General features: G+C 48.2%; 1 protein-coding gene across 2 annotated transcripts in view; it reads left to right on the top strand.

Moving 5' to 3' along the window:
* The window catches only part of TDRD7 (tudor domain containing 7), a 2,843,905-nt gene that overhangs the window by 1,816,838 nt on the left and 1,006,295 nt on the right, over positions 1–20,772 (top strand). For both annotated transcript variants that reach the window (XM_069630367.1, XM_069630366.1), the window contains one exon: positions 4,408–4,610. In XM_069630367.1, coding sequence (XP_069486468.1) covers positions 4,408–4,610 — 203 coding nt within the window. The remainder of the gene's footprint in view (positions 1–4,407; positions 4,611–20,772) is intronic.

The following is a 20,772-nucleotide window of genomic DNA, read 5'->3' as shown; positions in this document are numbered from 1 at the left end:
TGATAGAGAGATGAGCTGAGAGTTCAGGAAAAGGGAAGGGAAGATGATTTAGGTGTCCTCTACAAAGAGTTGGTATGAGAAGCCAAAGGAGGAGATTAATGCCCCAAGAGCAGAGGTGTAGAGTGTGACAAGAAGAGGACCCAGGACAGAGCCTTGTGGAACACCAAAAGTTGTAGAAGTGAGTTAAGAGGTGTTGTTGCTCCAGGAGACAGAGAATTGGTGAGGTGACAGGTAGGATCCAATCGATTGCGAGTCCCAAGAAGAGAGTATTAAGGATAGCAGAGTGATTGACGGTGTTGAAGGCAGTGGACAGGTCAAGAAGAATTAGAATAGATTGCAGTGCATTAGGAGAGATGATGAAGTTGGAGACATTAACGAGAGCAGTGTCTGTGCAATTACTGGAGTGGAAACCTGCTTGGAGGGCGTCTCAAGTTGTGGATATCCACGAAATTTGTAAAACGGTTGAACACAACCCTTTGAGCACTTTAGTGCGGAAGGAGAGACCCAGGGCGAAAGTTAGCCGTAGGTTCGGGTCAGCCCTTTGCTTTTTTTAGGAGAGGGGTGAGCGTGTTCCTTTTAAAATTAAGAAAAGCATGCAGAGTCAAAGGACAGGTTGAAGAGTTCAGCTAGGTACAAGGCTACTAAAGGGGCTATCGGCTTGAATAGTTGGGGAGCAAGAGGTTCTGATGGGGCATACTAGGTGTTAGCCGTTATCTGTAGTGATGGGACTTCTTCAGTAGCAGTGTAACTAAAGTGGGAGATGAAGCCATAGGATGATGGTAGAGTAGACCGAGATATTATGAGGAAGGTGAAGAAAGAGTCTCTAATTTTGGAAATGTTTGCAGCAAAATATTCAGCTAAGTCATTAGCTGTGAGAGTGGAGTTGATGGTCATAGATTTAGAGAGGACTTTAGAGAGTTCAGGGTAGAGAGGTAGAGTTGCAGGTCCTGAAACGAATGGGTACACCTCCCGTTTGCACAGCTGACCTGTGTGGAGAGAGCGTATGAATGGGGTGACCCATGTTGCGGATGCAGCTCAAGGCCTTCCTTTTTGCTTCTGCTTTCTCTCCCTTGCTGACCCGCCTGGCTACCTTCAAAACTCATTGGGTCCTGGCTCCCCCACGACCTGGAAGCATCTGCACTGCCTTCGGGCCTCCACACACTTACAGGTTGTATCTGTAACCCTACAGTCCCCTACCTCCTTGCACTCCCAGAGCCGGCTCCCCCGGCTGCGCTTACTCGGAGCAATGCTGCCCTGACTGCACTTCCACCCCCTTCCCTCTCCCTGGCACTTGCCCTCTCCCTCTCCCCCTGCACTTGCGCGATCTGAATGACACAAGGCCTAGTAAGATTGTTTGTTCGTCCTCCCCATGTCTCCCTATCTTGTCTTGTCGTGCCTAGAAACACTTGTGTGCAGGCACGTTATAAATGACTCATATCATATATATCAATTCATGCTGAGACTTAGGGGTGAAAGTTAGCAGTGGAAAGTGCGAGGAGAATAAGTCATGTAGTAGGGATTGGAAGCTTAAAAAGGCAGTATGGGTTTCGTAGGTTATGGATAGAGTGGAGAGCGTGGTCACTAAGAAAAGACTGAAGTTCAGATTTCTGAGATGTGGTCGGAGAGGGATGATTAAAGTCACCTAAGTATCTGAGGTTATGTTTGGTTGGAAGAAAATCAAGGAGTTGCCCAAGTTCATCAAAGAATGGTCCAGTGGATCTAGGAAGAGGATAGATGTGGAGATGTGAACTGAGTGAGGTGGTGCAATAGTAGAGATGGTGAATTCAGAAGAGGTGGGAAAGGACATGGCATTGGAGATTTGTGAGGCGTTGAGGTGAAAAGAGATTAGGTGTCAAACACCTCAACCTCTGTCAGACGAGGAGAGTGAATGAAGGATAGTTTGGAGTCGTGTAGAGCCGCCAGAGTTGCAGTGTCAGATGGAGAAATCCAGGTTTCAGTGACAGCAAGAAGCTCTAGACGAGGAGAGCAGGCTTGAAAGTAGTTGGCGATAAAGGAAGTGTTGTTGCATACAGACTAAACATTCCAGAGTGCAATGTTCAGTTCATGGGGTAAGGAAGAGTGGAGAAGTTGAGTCTCTGAGGAAGAGTGGCAAAGTAGATAGGTGCTACGGGAGGTATTATTACCTCATGGGCTTTGTTTGTTGGAAGAAGGTGAAATCGAGATGGAGTATTGGGAGTTTCGAGATGTGAGTTTTATAATGGGGATAGGAAAGGCGGAAGTTGTAGAGTGATTGGAATCCCTAGGGAGAGCTCATTAGGAGCAAGATTAAATCTTTAATAGGTGAGTACTCCAGAGTGGCAAGACAGCACAGTAATTATCAAGCTGGGGTACTCCCAGTTGCAGCAGGGAGGAGGTATATCATCCCTTATTAAGGATTGACGTGTTAACTTGGCTCGTTTTCCCAACCATATATATTGGGTTCACTAGCCACACCGTGGTATTATAACAAAGAGAAGAACTGCTTTACACAGTTTGAAAGTGAATTTCTAAAAAATGTAAGTAAAAAAGACACCACAACAAATAATTGATAGAAAATGTACAAAGCATACCTTACAGATGTTTACTTGGTTTCATTCACAGAGAGGAATGGACAGCTACAAACAAACGGCTGCACACCGCTCCACAGTGTAGGGCTGACCTAGATGGCCGGGTTCAGTCAAGTGGGCAATCATTTGAACCGCACTCCCCTTGTCGAAGTAAAAGAAGGGTAAAGATTGTACTACCAGATTGGATACAGGTGTAAGATACAATTCCAAAGTAGAGCAAACAGATTGTAACGCTCTAAGTAGCATAGTGCTGCCTAGAACTGACAAAGCAAAATATTAGCCAGTTGACTAAGCACCACAGTTGTCTGAAAGATCCACAAGCCCCTTAAGATGTTCCATAGACATATGCTGGACACAAAGAATGAAACCTGTTTGGCACATGAACTAACGCTAGGTCTACACTAGATCTAGTGTTTAGCTGTGCTTTTGAACATTCAGAGTGAAGTTGTTTACAGTTAGATGCTTACATAAGCACGACACAACTTTGGTATTGCACTTTAGGGTTGTGTTTTACTGTTAGATTTTTAAATATATGTTTTTGGATGTCATTTATGTTGATTGTAAAGATGTATGTTACAGCATTTTCAGAATCAACTTGTCAGTGATTAGTGTACTTATAACCGATAAAGAATTAGAGGCAGTGTAATCCCACTTCAATAATATCTATTGATTGCACCTGTACTAGCAGCCCAACAGTTTTGGAAATATTGAGAAGTGTTTATTGCTAGGGATAGCCTTTATGCTGCTTTATCAAATACCCTGGAGTCTCCCATAGTTTGTTTTAATGCTTGAAGAATGCCACAGGCATTTGCCTCCTCATCCACTGGCACTAAAATAATATCAGATAATGTTTTGTGAAATTCGGTGGATTACCACCTGGGCCAAGGGTTTGACTGTCGCTAACCTATTTGTGGTTTGCTAGATTGCTTTAACAGAATGTGGCCCTATTCAATACATTCCTAGCTTTCCGCTATATCCAACTTAGACTTGTCTGATCCACATAAGCAAAACTTTGCTCCTCTGTTCCCCCAAACCTAGACAAGCACAGAGTGGTATAGACCTGGTCAAACATCATATTTGTCCTTTTGGGGGTGAGGATTTGTGCGGTATGGTTTTTCAAGGTCTCAAATAAGTATTGCCTCTTTCACCTCACATTAGCCAGGCTGGACATCTCCAACATCTGCCTCAACGTACTGAAACGTAACAGCGTCCCTTTCTCTAATCCATATTAGTAACTTTTCAGAAAATTAATTGGAATGTAAAGTCCTTTAATAAAGAATTGTATGTAATACATTTTATGTTTTCTCTGCACCCAGAATTTCAGCTTCATTCTTCTGTTAGGTTGTGCAAGCCCCCTGCTATCCCCTTCACTTATTTTTGCTGTACCAGTTGTTTATTTTCTTTAGGAAAATGTCACATCAGCTGCAATAAGAAGCACGTTAATCACCTCACAGTTTGTACGATTGTTATTCAGGTTTATATGGTAGGGTTGTTTTAGTAGATAACAGTAGTTTTGGTATCTGTTGTTATAGGTAAGTGTCATTTGTTCACCCTGAGATACCGTTGGCTCGTGTCTAGACACAGGTTGAGTTGATGCGGTTTGTTAATGAAGCCATCTGAAGCGAGATAATTCCAACCTAACACCTTGCATTCTTGTGTAACATTCTAGATAATGCATTTAAATGTTGAAAATACTTGGGGTTCACGGGGCGTTTTCCAATGGGATTGCATGCACGATTATAAAACGTTTCTGTGAATCAGATCCTCCGTTGAATCTGGTCATACATGTGACTGCATATTTATCAACAATGAAATGTAAAGATATTTTGTATTTTTGCAGGTTTAGAAGCATTTTCTTCAGATCCCGTCCTTCTGAAGTCGATTGAAGTGAAAGCATGTGGGAAGATATTGGCAGCTGAAATTTTGGAAAGAAGTGATATTCCCATCATGGTCTTGTATGACACATCCGGAGAAGAGGATGTCAATATAAATGCAATCTGCATTAAGGAGTTATATGATAAAACTCTTTACCTGCAAGTAAAGGTACCAAGACTATGCAAACGCTTGATTATTGAAATTTTGCAATTCCCAGTCTTTCAACATAAACTCTCTGTGGCCACATGGCTAACACAGTATATAGATATGAAATAAAAGTAGGCGTGCTATAAAAAGGTTCAATCCCAATTCAAGAATCAACACATGATTGCAAAGCCTTTGTAAATAAATTGGATCCTATTTATTTACACTACTTTCTATTAAGACTCTTCAAAATAAGTGGCACTCTGACTTTAGAAACTCTCTTTGCCTATTCTGACTTACTTTCACAAGTAATCCCCGTTTTCTTGTCTGAAAGCTTATCTACCTTTTAGCAGCAAACTTACTAAGATCAAGACTTTCACTGCTTAAGTCTTTCCGGAAGATAGACTTGAGAGGATAGCTCAGGGGCAACACGTTTGTCTTGGAAGCAAGACGGCGCAGAGCAACACAGGTTCGATCCCCAGGTCCGCGCTTAGAACCTTTGGGTAGTAAGCACGTTATAAATCGCCCATTACGTTAGAGGTTTCACCTTTCCTGGAGTTTTGGAATCTACAAGTGCCTGCACTGCTGTACAGTTTATCCCCTCATGGGTCAGCAGATCAGGAGGAAGCAGTCTTGCTTGCCCTCTGAGGTAGGTCTCATTGATGCCCTTATCTGAAGAATTTATTATGAACTGCGCTCTGTAATCTCACCAGTGGAGATGAGTTGTACCATGCAGCCTGAAATTAGCAGTGGCTATCCATTTATTCAAAAAATGCTGCAAGGCGACATTGGGCCTGCAGCTACTTAACAAAAGTGCTGAAACCGGTTTTGACTGCTTAAGTCATGCATTTGTTGTTCAGAGGCGCGACTGTAGCCACAGGCTTGGTTTTACTTCCCTCCTGTAAAATCTTCACCAGATAATGGAGCAAGTTTGTGTCTACTTCATTATTGTACTGTTAGATCCCAGACATGTCAATGATACTTTTGTGATCTTCTCTCCTAGGACAGTGTTCAGGTAGGTGACAAAGCACGGTTCATGAATGTAGCAGCCTTAATACAGAAACCTGTTTGGTGCTTTTGAAAGAAATAAACCCATTTCTGACCTTGTAGCATTTTTAAACTGTTGTGCAGGCATTATCTTTGGTTCTGGTTAATTGGGTGGAGGGGGTGGAAACTCTCTTGATGGGTGTTCCAAAGGTGATACTGGCAACATTAAGAATGATTCTCCACACAGCAGCCTATCATATACCTGGAAATCAGAAATATGACCCCATTATGCCATTTTTGAGGACCTTATGTAGAGGGCTTTGTAGGCTTCGATTTCTTTTAAGATATGCTGTGTTGTTTATAAAGCGGTATCTTGGGGACAAACAGGTTATTTGGCAGAAAAGCTGAGACTTTCAGAAGACAACAATCACCTGAAATATTGAATCTCCAAGATTAGATATTTGATTTTTGGTCTATCACCAGTACTTTGGAATGCTCTTAGGAAACCTTCACTTCATTTTTTTCTAAAAATAAATACAATTAAGGCTTTATTTAGTCAGTTCCTTCGTGTGGCTCCTGATTGTGGGAAAACGTAAGTCAGTGGCATTAAGGCCTAAAATTTATGTTTCTGGCACACATTAGAAGACCTTGTAAGAATCTCTAATTTAGAGCCAACTGTTACCTTTGCTATTTTTGGCCACATTCCAATTTTTTCACAAAGATCGCACTCCATATTTTATGGTTGAGGAAATGTATAGGGAACTTCAAGCTCAAGCATGGAATAAATGTTGTGGTCCTGACTTCTTTCTGATTGAGTTTTGTTAAATCTCATTCTATCTTTTGGGCTCCTTTTATTAGCAGCTTTATTTAATGCCATTTGGCATAGTAGGGTAATGCTCCATGCTGGCTTATAGATCTGATTATAACATTATTTTAAAAGGGTGATGCTAACCAACCAGTTTCCTGTTGCCCAATTTCGTTATTGGATACCACCTCCAAAGCCTTTACTTTATGCCAGATTACTTCATCAGTTTGTTTCAAATAATACTTGGCTTCGATACAAGGAAGCGTGGTTCCTGAAGGCTTTGATAATACTGCTAACCAAGTGATTAATTTGTCTTTACTTTAAGGTAAATATTATTATGCCAAATGCCCAATGTGTTTAGCTTTTATGGATTTGAGTTCGCATTTTATCAGGTGAATCGTTGGATTGTGTGGTCCATTTTAGAGAACTGAAAGGTACAGCCAAAGCTGGGTAATTGAATGTATTTCACACACATTCATCTTCCTGTGAAATGTTTTGCTTGTCAAGCGAATGCGTGTCGCTTTTCCAGTAACCAGCACAGTTTGCAATATGTTTTTTTTCTCCTTTTCAATAAATACACCAGTTCTTTGGAATCAGAATTAAAGGCCGTTGGCCAAGATGGCCACTCTGATCTGAGCTCCTAGACACCTGTGTACAATCCAGCACTTAGAGATGTGACCCAACCAGAGATAACGCCTGATAAAACACCCAGTGGGGTGGGGGCTGATCAGTGTGGCCAAAGACTGCCTACAGATCCAACTAATACCTGGAGCCTGGTGGCAAAGCCTCTGGAATGCCAGACCTGCTTGCACGCACAAGCTGGAAAATCCTGATTGGAAACATAGATGACCTGCCGTTGAGTGAACACGTTGCCCAGTGAGGGAGCTACGGAACCGACCAAATGGACTGTCATGCTTGTTAAGCCTACCGGCTACTCCCTGTGTGCGCTCCAGCGACACAGCTCTGGATGCGATAGAGGCTTGCAGCAGCGTCCCGCAGGGGAGACGGGTGGTAGCGAGGCAGGTCTGCCCCGACTTCGATCACGACTGTTGTAATTACTGCAGCTGTGTAGCTACAGGCTTGGTTAGAGGTCCCCAAGCCTGGAGAGGAGACAATAGGCAATGGCCCGGACCAGTGCTTGGGCGGCCCTGGAGCCCCCTGTGCCTTGCCATAAGGCAGGGACAACCCTTGTATTTGGTGACTTGTGCTGTGCAGACGAGAATGTGGTGCATGGGGGCTGACCTGTGTTGCTCGCGGGTCATACTTGGTTGATGGGAGCTGGGGGCCTGCATGCGTACTGCCTCCCATCAGATGGAGCAGAGAGGTGGCAGAGAGCCTCAATAAGCTACAGAGGAAGGCCCTGTAGCTAGAGTTTACCTTGCTCCAAGCTTCGTGGGCCGAGTGACTCTGCCTGGGCCTGTCAACCTGTCACCACCTGAAGCTGGGCTCTATGGGAATTGCTGCGTAAAATCAGGAGGCCAAATGCAATACGAAGCAGAGGGAGAACACCCGGCCAAGCTTGGTGTTTGAGGGACCTGGGAAAGTTGCCTTCTTGTCTTTTTTTTTTTTTAATTTAACTTTTTGGAACCAATTTATTAAGAAGTTTTTCATATAGCAAGAATAAACAAAAATAATAATATACAAATGCAAGAACAAAATCCCTTATATAAATATATAATCAACAAATTCAAAAAAATCCATCAACCAATAATAAAAACACATTAAATATATTGGAAACAAATGAAGGGATGGGGAAAGAGAAAGGAGAGAGGGAAAGAAATAAAAAAGGGCAGGAGAGGAAAGCATAACCAGAGTTCAAGACAATCCAAAGTCAACAGTCACAATCCACATGAAATAATTCAACCATATCATATATTATCGGAATAAAACAAAAAATTACTTATTTTAGCAGCAGGTTTCCGCTCAAACGAATGTCTAACTCGTATCCAAGTTCAGGAATGGCCCCCAATTTTTTTTAAACTGAGAGCTCTTCTTCTTCATAGAGAGTACCACCCTTTCAATATTGCAAGAGTATGCTGTTTCCAGTCACGGAGAATCAATTTCTTTGCCACCACTGCTCCTCTCAAGGCCCAGGTGATTTGATGCGTATTCAAGTCTTCATATATCTTTGTTTCCCCCAGGATGAGAGTCTCAAAGTCATATACCAGGTCTACACCCAACACTTTATTCATCACTCCAGCAATCCCCCCTCCAGAAGTCTTTCAATCTCCAGCACTCCCATAACTTGTTCCAGCGAGCCTTGATCCACACCACATCTCCAGCATGTATCCGACTCTGCTAAGGCATGCTTGAATAGGCGGACAGGAGTCGAAAACAACCGATTAAGTATCTTCACTTGACGATCTCGTTCGCCTATATTCAGTGACATCTTTTTGATGTTACTACAGATATCTGTCCATCTATCTGTAGTAATTTCCTCCTTCAAACTCGCCGACCAGGCCAACACGAACTTCGAATCCGGTACTGAGTTCCCACTTAATGTTGTACATTTTGGAAACCAAATGATCACTCCCGCTAATCATCTTAATGCTAGTCAATAAATCTGATCTGTCTAATGGTTGCCTTCTTGTAACGAGCTGTAGAATATGTGATGATGTTGTGGACTCCCTCCTGTGGCAATTGGGGACTTGGTGAAGAACTCTCTGGCCACCTTTGGTTTACGTGATATCTACTGCATCAGACAAACCTCTAGCCTGTCAGTTACTGAGCCTCGCTTTCTAAAAGTTGAGAAACTGGGGTGGGGTGGGGGGCTCCCGTTTTTGTACCAAGATCACAGTGATTCGGTCTCTATATGGGAATTTGTACTCATTGGAATATGCAATGGGGAAAACTGAAAAGCAGCAATCCAAGCTCTATTTTGAGGCAACAACCTCTGGGGAAAAAAAGGCCGGTCCCAGCTACCAACCCAGCCCGGGTTGGCCGGCAGAGTGGCGAAATGGGGGACCTTAGTGACATTAAGGACGTTTGTGCAGCTACATGAATGGATACCCTCTTGATACTAAACTCGACTCCCTCACTTGTAAAGTTGACCACGTGAAGGTTAGGCTGGACAAATGTGGGTAACGACTAGAAGAGGAAGATAATCGGATATCTACAGTGGTGGACGAGACAGCAGCAATGGAAATGGTACAAATCAGGAAGACTCTGAAAGAGCTTGCAGACCAGCAGGAAGAATTGCAATCGATGATCTGGAGGAAATAACATTTGGATTATGGGGATCCCTGAAGCTAGTGATATCCGTTCTTTGGAATTATGTGTGGAATCGCTCCTCAAAGCGGTCCTGGGTGCTGATGGATTCTCCTAGTCTTTCCTGATTGACAATGCACACCGAATCCAGCGGAGAAGGCCTATTCCCGGAGCCCCGCCAAGGCTAATTATAGCACAGCTGCTTAATTACAGTGACCAGGATTTGGTGCTGAGGCTTGTACGTGAGAAGGGCCAACTGGTGTAGAGAGGAAATGAGACCTGCATCTTTCCGGAAGTGGTTAATAAAGTACACGCATTAAGAGAATACTAAATGGAAGTCAAACTGACCATTACAGAGAGAGGCATAAAATGTGCTATGATCTTCACGGCCAAGCTCTCAGTGGAAATCCCTTTTTTTTTCATTTGCCGGAGGAGGCTAGAGACTTCCTGTACTCTATACCGCAGGGGTCATCCTGCTTGCTCTGCCGGGAGCAGGCCAATACAGGACATGGGCTGATAGATCCTTGGGGCCAAGGGTTGAATTGACGTGTGTTGGGCCTCCTTATTGAAACTGGTTAATGTTTGTGGGGGGTGTCGGCTGGTAGCTCGGTGGACCCCCAGGTGAAATACGCACACATTAGGGATTGTTGGTTGGTTGGGTGGTGTTTGATTACTGGCAGGTTGTGGTTGCATGTGGGGGTGAGGGTGGGATGAGGGATGCCGTTAACATAGTTGATAACCGTTTTTGAGTTTATGGAAGCAGACGTGACAGATAGCCAATAGGGTAATAGTATGCAGTGGAATTATGCACATCTTGAGAGATATGGCCCGGGTAGCTCGACTGTGGAGGGGGAGGCTCGAGTAGCCCCACCACAATGGTTAATTCGAGGGGATTGGGTCCTCAAACGTATTCCATATCTATGACATGTAATCACCACAGCTGTGCTGCTTCGGAAACTTTTTTCTGCGTCCTGCGTCGATGCGCCGTCGTCGAGGACCTCCTCCGACGTCATCCGATGTGATAAGTAGGACGCACAACGCCCGTAGCCTCAGTTCCGTTTTTTCTGCGAACGTGTTGCTTTGTGAATCTCGGTTAACGCCTCGACTCTTTGGAGTTCTGTTCTTCTCGGTTCTTCGAACCTGTTCGTTTTGTGAAAATCCTTCGTGTGAAGATGTCTTCTACTTCGTCTTCGACCCCGCGTCCGGGTTTCAAGAAGTGCGGGGAGTGTGGGTCCAAGATGTCGGTGACGGACTCGCACGACGCCTGCCTCTGGTGCCTCGGGGAGGCCCACGACACGGATGACTGTATCGACTGCCAGTCGCTCACGTCCAAAGCCTTACGCGAATGTAAGAAGAAGTTGTCGGTAGGTCGGGTGTCCAAGCCCCGGAAGTCGAAGTCTGCGGGGCTTTCGACGGATGATTCGAGAGGTGACTCTCCGCGTCATCGTCGGAAGTCTCGTGGGTCTCCTTTTAGGAGTCGGTCTCGCCACTCCTCAGCCTCTTCGAGGCATTCTCGGAAGCGCCGACACCGGTCGTCTTCCGGGTCCTCTTCGGAGGACTCTGCCCGGCACGTCGCTTACCCCACCAGCCGTGCGACGCCGGAGGAATGGGCTTCCTTCGGGAAGAAAATGCTGGCGATTCTTGAGTCGCAGGGTACTAAGCCGTCTGCGCCCCCGAGTGGGGTCGGTCGTGAGAGGTCGAGAGACGCCGCTCGCAAGAGTGGTCGGCACGAGTCACGGGAGAGGTCCCGTTCGGACAAGGAGACTCGTTCTCGACGTACCCGTTCCAGGTCCCGGTCCTCGACGCGTTTGAGACCGTGTGCACCTGTGAGGTCTTCGAGGAAGACATCGACGTCTGAGGCGTCGAGGGCGTCGACAGGCTTTCTCGAGGGTCCGGCTCCGAGGAAGTCATCAAAGCCGTCGACGCTCAGGTCGTCGAGGGACACGCTCGGGGCTCCGGCTTCGAGGGCTGTGTCGACGCCGCCGATGCTGGCGGCGCTGCATCTGACGTCGACGCCGATTTCCTCGACGCCGATGCCTGTTCTCTCGACGTCGGCGTCGATTCGCTCGACGCCATCGACGCCTTTCGTGTCGGAGGTACCCCGTGGCACGGGGGAACCCCCTAGGAAGGCTCTGGTTAAGAGCAAGCACTCTCGGGTGCCTTCTTTTTGCCACCTAGAATATATTTCAGAGGCGGATGAGGATTCTGATAGCCTGGTTCCTAGTCAGGTTCCAGATGAAATTGTCTCGGGCCATAGTCAGTTTGACAATTTGAGGCAGTCACTGCATGATGCCAGTGGACTGGACACCTCTCCGGAGGTGGAGTTTTGTAGGCCTGAGCCTGGCTCTGATGCCGATTCCTCGTACCGGCACCTTATGGCTAGGGTTTCTGAGTATTTGGGATGGTCTGCTCCCCCAGGGGAGTTTGTGCAGGATGATCTGACGTACATCCTTGATGTTGGTCCCCCAACTGACCCGGTACTGCCGTTCCATATGGCTTTACAGAGAAGGGTGGCGGCGGCTTGGACTGCTCCGGAGAGTCTCCCGGCGGTGGGCAGATCCTTGTCGCGAAAATACCGTCCAGCCATTAGCGACCCCTGCTACTTGACCAGGCACCCCACTCCGGAGAGTTTCGTGGTGCAGGTGGCCACGGCCCTGGCAAAGCAGGCGTCGTACCCTACCATCCCTCCTGATAGGGACGACAAACGTTTTGATGGCTGGGCGAAGAAAGTGTTTTCTTCTGGTGGTATGGCGCTTCAGGCAGCCAACTCCATTTGTGCCTTGTCTCGTTTCATACACACTCTGTGGAACTGTGTTGCGTTAGCGGCTGAACATATTCCCGAAGGGGACGAACGGGATGGTTTCCTTGCTATGGTCCAGGATGGTAAGGATGCCATGTGTGAGTCTGTTCAGTCGGGTTTGGACTTAGCTGAATGCGTCAGTAGGTCCATGGCGGCGAGCACCGTGATACGCAGGTTTGCGTGGTTGCGGAAGTTGGGGTTTGCTCCTGATGTGCAGTCCCGGCTCCTCAACATGCCCTTTGACGGTGAACACCTTTTTGGCAGCAAGGCTGACGAGAGACTTGAGAGTTTGCAGACCTCAAAAGCTGCAGCGAAGTCGTTGGGCGCTGCAGTTCGCCAACCTCTGCCTTTTCGTCCTAGGGGACAGCAGTGGAGGGGTAGTTCCTTTCGCTATTACTCGTCCTTCAGTAAAGCGAGAGGAGCTGGCAGTCAAAGAGGCCAACGCAGGGGTACCAGAGGTGGACGACATGGTACCCGTGGGGCCAAGGCCGCTCGGGCAGTTGCCTCTTTGCCCTCAGGTAACGCCGCAGCCGCTCCCACTCAGTCATGAGGCCATGTCCCATGGTTCGCCGGTTGGGGGAAGGCTGGCGCAGCATCTTGTAGAGTGGCAAGCCATTACTTCAAATGTGTGGGTTCTGAAGATCATAACCCACGGCTACTGTCTTCCCTTTCGGCATAGGCCTCGCGACAATCCACCGGGGAACCTCTTTGCAGAGTCCGGATCCGCTCCTTGCGCAGGAAATTCAAGCCCTGCTGGAGAAAGGCGCCATAGAACTGGTGCCTGTAGCGGAGAGGAACAAGGGATGGTATTCCCCTTATTTTTTGATTTCGAAGAAAAACGGGGGATTGAGACCCATCATGGACTTGCGCGGTTTGAACAAACTCCTCAGGAAGGACAAGTTCAAGATGGTTACTCTCTCTCAAGTCCTCCAGGCCCTTCAGCTTCAGGACTGGTTGGTGTCACTCGACCTCAAGGATGCTTACTTCCATGTGCCGATCCATCCCAAGCACAAGAAGTACCTGAGGTTCGCGGTTGGCGACTCGCACTTTCAGTTTCGGGTCCTGCCGTTCGGATTAACCTCCGCCCCGAGGGTTTTCACCAAGCTCATGGTGGTGGTGGCAGCGCATCTCAGGCAAGGGGGGATTCACGTCTACCCCTACCTGGACGATTGGTTGATCAGGGGGAGCTCTCCCGAGCAAGTCCTTGATAATCTGTCCGTCACCTGCCACTCCCTTCACAGGCTGGGCTTCTCCCTCAATTTAAAGAAGTCCCATTTGACGCCAACACAGCGGCTCCAGTACATCGGAGCAGTGCTCAACACTTCCCTGGGGCAGTGTTTTCCTCCCCAGGTGAGGGCTCTTCACATTCAGCAGATGGTGCACAAGTTTCAGCATGCCCAGACGCTCCCAGCGTTCGAGTTCTTGAGGTTGCTCGGCCTCATGGCATCCTGCATTCTTCTGGTGCCAGAGGCTCGCCTGCGGTTGAGATCTTTGCAGTGGGCACTCAAGATGCAATGGTCGCAGTCCTCCGGCAGGATGTCGTACCCGGTTCAGGTGCCGCCCTCGTTCGCCCGGGACCTTCTGTGGTGGGCCGTCGAAGGCAACTTGATGAAGGGGGCTCCATTTTGGCTTCCCTGGCTGGAGGAGACGATCGTGACGGATGCATCCCTCACGGGATGGGGAGCTCATGCCAACGGGCTGACAGTCAGCGGTCGTTGGTCTCCGTCGGAGTCCAGACTCCATATCAATCTGTTGGAGCTGAGGGCCGTCAGGCTAGTCCTGAAGGCTTTTCTGCCGACTGTGCGAGGAAAGATTGTCCTGATCCTGACGGACAACACAGTGGCCATGCACTACCTCAACAAAAAGGGGGGGCAGGGTCACTTCCTCTGTGCAGTGAGGCGATGCAGCTCGAGTTCTGGGCCATCCAGCAGGAAGTTTCGATCTCAGCAGTTCATCTGGCCGGAGACGAAAACGTAATGGCGGATGCTCTGAGCAGGCAGAGCGCGATCTCTGACGAGTGGGAGTTGGCTCAGGAGATTCTCCTGGAGATTTTCGCCCTTTGGGGGACCCCTCAAGTGGATCTCTTCGCCTCCAGTGTCAACCGCAAGTGCGAAAGGTTTTGCTCGTGGGAATTTCCTCCAAAAGGAGCCTTAGGAGACGCGTTTGTGGTGGAGTGGTCATTCCCGCTGCTATACGCATTTCTTCCAGTCCCCGTCATCCCGCAAGTGCTGCGGAGGTTACGGAAGTTCGGTTCCCGGATGATCCTCATTGCTCCGGCGTGGGCTCGGAGGACGTGGTACCCGGACCTTCTCGACTTGTCCATCTGCCCTCCGCGTCGTCTTCCCTACCGAGATGATCTGCTCTCACGCGAGGGGGGCAAGTTCTCCATCCAGAGGTCAGATCCCTCAACCTTCACGCTTGGCTTCTGAAAGGTTGAGGTATAAGGATTGGGACCTCCCTGAAGACGTGATGGAGGTGTTGCTTTCGGCCCAAAGGCCAGCAACAAAGTCTCTGTACCGTTGGCGTAAGTTCTGCGACTGGTGCAGAGTTCAGAATGTGGATCCTTTTGCATGTGACATCCCCATGGTTCTGTCCTTTTTACTTTCTTTGGCCCACAGGGGCTTGCAAGTGGGTACCATTAAAGGTTACCTGGCGGCGCTGTCCATCTTTAAGCGCTCATCTGAAGAGTGTTCTTAATTTAAAATCCCTTTAATTTCACAGTTTCTGAAAGGGCTCACTAATGTGTTCCCTCCGTCACCTTTCCTGGTGCCCGGTTGGGATTTAAACCTTGTTCTTAAGTTTCTTATGGGTGCTCCATTTGAGCCTTTACATTCTTGCCCTTTGAGGCTGTTGACTCTGAAAACTGTGTTTTTAGTTGCGGTTACTTCCGCTCGCAGAGTGAGTGAGTTACAGGCACTTTCAGTTAAGCCACCCTTCACTGTATTTCACAAGGACAGGGTTGTCCTTAGAGTTCGTCCTTCTTTACTTCCGAAGGTAGTGACGGAATTTCATTTGGCCCAGAAGGTTGTTCTTCCGGCATTCTATCCTCCTCCGTATCCTGGTAAGGAAGAGGAGAGGCTCCATAGGCTTGATCCTAGGGAGAGCTTTAAGCTTTTACGTTTCACGCATGTCCCGGGTCAGAGTGGACGATCAACTCTTTATTGGTTACGCTGGAAAGCGTTTGGGGCAAGCTGTGACGAAACAGACTTTGTCTCGCTGGATCATTTTAGCCATCTCGGAGTGTTACCGCTTGGCGGGTAAGGACCCACCGGCTGGCTTGCGGGCCCATTCTACCAGGGGTGTGGCTGCATCTACTGCCCTGCAGAGGGGTGTTCCTATTCGCAACATCTGTGATGCAGCCACCTGGGCTTCAGTACATACATTTGTACGTCACTATTCCCTCGATTCCATCCGAGGACAGGATCTGGCCTTTGGCAAGGCGGTGCTTTGCTCTGCTATTTGATTGGCTATTCTAAATTTTGATTATAAATTCTTTCCCTCCTCCTTGCTCTGGTACTGCTTTGGGAGTCTTTCATAGATATGGAATACGTCGTAGGACCCAATCCCCTCGAAGAACAAGTTACTTTCTTCCTTGGTAACGTTCTTTCGATGGGATGGTCCGACGACGTATTCCATATCGCTCCCCCCCTGCCTTCCCCGCTGCAGAATTTCTTTTGCGATTGCAGCTTACGTTCCGCAAGGCTTTGTGTCTGACTGGCAGTTGACTAATGTCACACGTTCTGGGGGAAAAAACTACAACTGAGGCTACGGGAGTCGTGCGTCCTACTCATCACATCGGATGACGTTGGACGTCGGAGGAGGTCCTCGACGACGGCGCATCGACGTCATCGACGCAGGAAGCAGACGCCGAAAAAAGTTTCCGAAGCGGCACAGCTGTGGTGATTACATGTCATAGATATGGAATATGTCGTCGGACCATCCCATCGAAAGAACGTTACCAGGTAAGAAAGTAACTTGTTCTTCTAACTGATTGAAAGGGTTTCACCTCTTATTGTGGAATATATGTGGACTTAACTGCTTTTCAAAAGCACAAAGAGTACTTGGCTAGACACCACTCTGACATCGCATTTCCTACAAGAAATGCACCTGACTGGATGAAACAAGATTTGCAAAACAAAGGGGCTAGCACTGATAGTATTCTTCTTACTCTAGAGGGGTCTGCACTTTGATGCATAAATCATTTGGCTTCCATCTCAGGCATTTCAGGATCCCGAGGGTAGAGCCCGGATAGTTACGAGCATTATACACAATTGCACATATACTTTGGTCAACGCTTATGCTCCCAACACTGATGACTTGGAATGGATTGAACAGCGATTGCTCAGGCACACTGATAATGTGATTATATGGGGAGGGGATTTTAACACAGTGAAGGTCCCTGAGGTAGATAGGTCTGGGGGAGTAATGAAGCCGATTTCTAGGACCGCAAAAAAGATAGTACAGTTGCGCAAATTATAGGGGTAGACTGATATTTGGAGGGATATGCACCCCTGTACATCACTCATCCTCACGCATCTACTACATACGAATGTTAGATCCAAGAGCTAAATGGGTGGTAGAATGTGAAATCCTGGCCCGTACACTATCAGATCACTCACCAGTGAGTACACCTATAGGTTCCATCCCATCCTTCTAGCAGATTGTGCTGGAAATTTAAGAATGAAGCCCTGACTGATGCAGTGTTTCGGACTGCAATTCAGGAGGGAATTGACTATTTTTTCGACAAAACGATTGTTCAGTATCCTCTCCCCTAACACTGTGGGAGGCCTTTAAATGTGTTATAAAGGTGGGGATCTGCATTGCGAAAGAATGTGGTATTCTCAAGACTATTAGAAGGGTGCTGGATGAACATGAGGGAACACTTACAGACCGGGAAAGCGATGGGGACAGAATAGAGGACCTGGACACGCAGGCCAAGATGCACAATATGTTAACGCAATTCAGGGAGACGGCAGTAAGGGAAGTAAAATACTTGGGCAAACGAGTGGCAGTCAGGCAATATGGTGAGGGACTGCGGCTGAGGGACTCTGCTTGGATGGTATAGTGTACTGATGCAGGGATTCTAAAAATACTTGCTGATTACTACAGTAGTTTATACACCTCAGTCCTCGAGGCTTGCCCACAGTTAATTGAGGGCTACATGGGTCAGATAGTGCAACACTAGTTCTCCCCTATGGAAAGGGAGGTACCTAATAACCCAATTATGTCCCAAGGGATCCTACTGGCTATTGTGAGGGATCAGAAATGCGAGATGGACACAAAGTTGTAGTTATCTCAATGTTTGACATTTATTAAAATTAAAGAAGAGTGAGATAAACGCCTATCTTTCCCTATTCTAACGAGAATAGTCTTGCCTAGCAAACTAAAACAAAAGAAAGCTGACCAAGTGTCCAAAGGCTTTCCATCCAATGTGTCCTTCCACTAGGTAAAGTAAATTTCTCTTTCACAAAACACTCTGCGTCACTCCTTGCTGCCGAGGCAGTCCCTGTACAGACCGACAACCCTTTTGACAGCTCTCTCGTACCCTCCATCGTCTGCATGGCCCTTCTCTGGCACTCCACCTGCTCAGTTGGGTCTGCACGTCCTCCAGTACCTTTGAGTGACTCACGTTTGATCAGGAGCACGTCTCCCACACACCTGGGGTTCTCTTCCTGCTGCTGACCACAACTCTGCTTCCTGCTGCACATACTCTGCAAAACCGCATGCCTTCTCTTCCTCGTCAGCTTCTGCTGGTGCTTGCACTCCTGCTTCCACGTCAACTGTTTCGGTCTGTCTCCTGACTGCTTCCGTCTCTGTGACTCCTTCACCTAGCTGTGGCTAATTCTCAGGTTTAAAAGTCCTGCTCGGGTGCACTAAATTCACACAACTAGACTGCCCAGTTATTTCTGCAGCACCTTTGATCCTCATTAACTCTGTCCCTATTCCTTGTCCCAGTACCATGCATTATGGATCTTGAAGTCCATAGGAGTTATGGCTCTCATGTCTCTTTAATTATGATTGATTTGTGCACTGAATGTAATCAGACCTTGGAGGTGCTATGTGAATAGCAGTTACATTGTCTGGCTCCACCTGTCAATATGCCATCAGTGTTTCAGGGAGAATAGGGGAGTCATGAGTCAAAGGAGTTACAACTTCCTCCAGTTATGAGGCTCCTCCCATGTGATCCTCCCTCATAATACCGCCCCCAGGGTCAAGATCAGGTAGCGGCTGCCTTCCCATGGCCACACGAGAGGAGGCCCATACCTGGGTTTTAGTGATGATTTCACTGGATTCATCACACTATACAAGCGTTGGCATGGGGGGGGGGCGGTTGCCGGGGCCGGATGGATTGACTGCTGATGTCTATAACGCAAATTGTTGCGATACTAGCTCTGCGCTTTTTATGAAAGCTTTCTCTTTTTAGCAACTTTCCCTACATATTCTATGCACCCCCAACTTTTAGCTTTTGTTTTTCACACTGACCTGACTTTCTACAGTGACGTGAAGCCTTCAGCTTCACCCCACTGGGCTTTTGCTCACATGTTATGGGGAACAGACTTGTTTTTCCAGTACTGGTAAACTGATTCCCTTAGTCTTTTGACTTACTTTTTCTGGTAACATTTCATCATTGCCTAATCCCTCTTCCAATGCAGTTCAACAGGGTTTCTTTTGTATACCCCTTGGCTACTCTCAAAGGGATTGGTTATCTAAGGTGTGCCGAAGGACGAACTGGTGGCTGCAGTTATCTTTTCTTATTTTTTACTGTACTTTTTGTTAGCCTTACGCTTTTACAGCGCTTGGTCACAAACAGTGGCTAGTGTCCAAACATGGCCGTGCCAATAGGTTTTACAGTTGTGTATTCTCCAGCTTGTCCTTTTGGCCTTCTTCTCCAGCATGGGGTCTGGCATGGATTCACATGTTCATGAATATTCCCCGTCGTCAGGCTGGGAATCCTCGGTAAATAAAAAATCAGTATCAGTTTCGTTTCTGATCTGTCTTTCGTAGTAGTAACCAATCACTGATCTCTGCGTCATACTGACCACAGCCAATGACTGCCCTCTACCTAAGCCCCGCCTCTGGCAGCCATCTTCAGATTTTTACCACACGTTCAAGTGTTGGGAGTCCTCGTGCTTAGCTCTCAAGCTTTTACTGCGTGTTTTGCGCTTTTTCAGGTGAATTTTCACATTTTTTCGGTTAATCGAGCCTCAAGCTCCACCGTTTCTACTCCCGTTAACGGCTACCCGTTGCGGGATTTTCCTACGCCCCTCAAGGGTGAAGATTTCGTCGAATCAACTTCTTGGAGGATTCCAGAAGATTCGCGGCCTACTTCGAGATGGCCCAGGATGCGAGTACGTCGCCCGGACCCAAACTGTTTCGCAGCTGCCCTGGATGCGGGCTGCAGAATGTGTTTAAGGAAGACGAACATTCGCGATGCCTCTACTGTCTTCATGGGGACAAGACTCATGTAGAGAAGGACTGCCAGTTCTGCAAGAACTTGTCGGAGCAGACCATGAGGGACCGTTGATCCCGTCTCGCCAGCTGGTTGGAGAAGGGCTCAACGGGTGAGAAGAAGAAGAAAGGGTCCGAGCGGGCTTCTAAGTCCTATGCGGGCGCCCCGGCGACAGGGGCCCAACACCAGGCCAAGCGCCGCGAGTCCGCTGGCTCCGGGAACGGCGAAAGGTCGGGCTCTTCGGTCGCCAGGCAGGGCGCACCTTCCCCGGCACCGTCAACCATGAGCCAGCGCTCCGGTTCGGGGAAGAGGAAGTCCGAGACCCCGGGTAAGCATCGGGAGAAGCCCCGTCCGATCTTGGAAGAAGGGGAGCGAGGTGTCGCCCCTCCCCCGAAGGAGAAGGCCCGGGACGCACCTAAGGTGGTGAAGGCCCCTACCCAGCAGGCAAAGGCCTCTATCGAGGCGATCGCGGCGACTCTGGCCAAGCCGGCAGACCTCCGGGACTAGAGTTTCCCTGCCGCCAAGGAGGGAATCCTCTTTTCAGCCCATCGTCGTGGCCGCCATGGTGGAAGAAGCGAGGGGGGGCACGGTAGCCTCCTCGAGTTCGGAGTCAGCCTCGGAGGAGGAACTGACCGAGGCCGTGAGGAACCTCGAAGTTCAATTCGAGAAGGTTTGATCCCGTAAGGAAGATCCTCGGGAGATAACCGAGGAAGACGACGATGGCGAGGAAGAGCAGCCTTCCCTTCCGGCGTGGCCGGAACCTAGGCCTCAGGATGGCTCGGCGGCCATTTTGTCTGCGATCCAGTCCTTATGCTCTGAGATAAGGACAAGATTCCCACGGCCCAGGCCGGAGGACCCGCAACCTGGCCCGTCGGGAAGTCCTCAGAACAAACGACAGAGGACCCAACCCTCTCCTCCGCTCATCCCCGTAAGGCCT

This window comes from Ambystoma mexicanum, chromosome 6q, assembly GCF_040938575.1.
Source record: "Ambystoma mexicanum isolate Mex_15411 chromosome 6q, UKY_AmexF1_1, whole genome shotgun sequence".
In the NCBI taxonomy this organism is placed as follows: domain Eukaryota; kingdom Metazoa; phylum Chordata; class Amphibia; order Caudata; family Ambystomatidae; genus Ambystoma; species Ambystoma mexicanum.
This window is presented reverse-complemented; position numbering and strand designations above follow the sequence as displayed.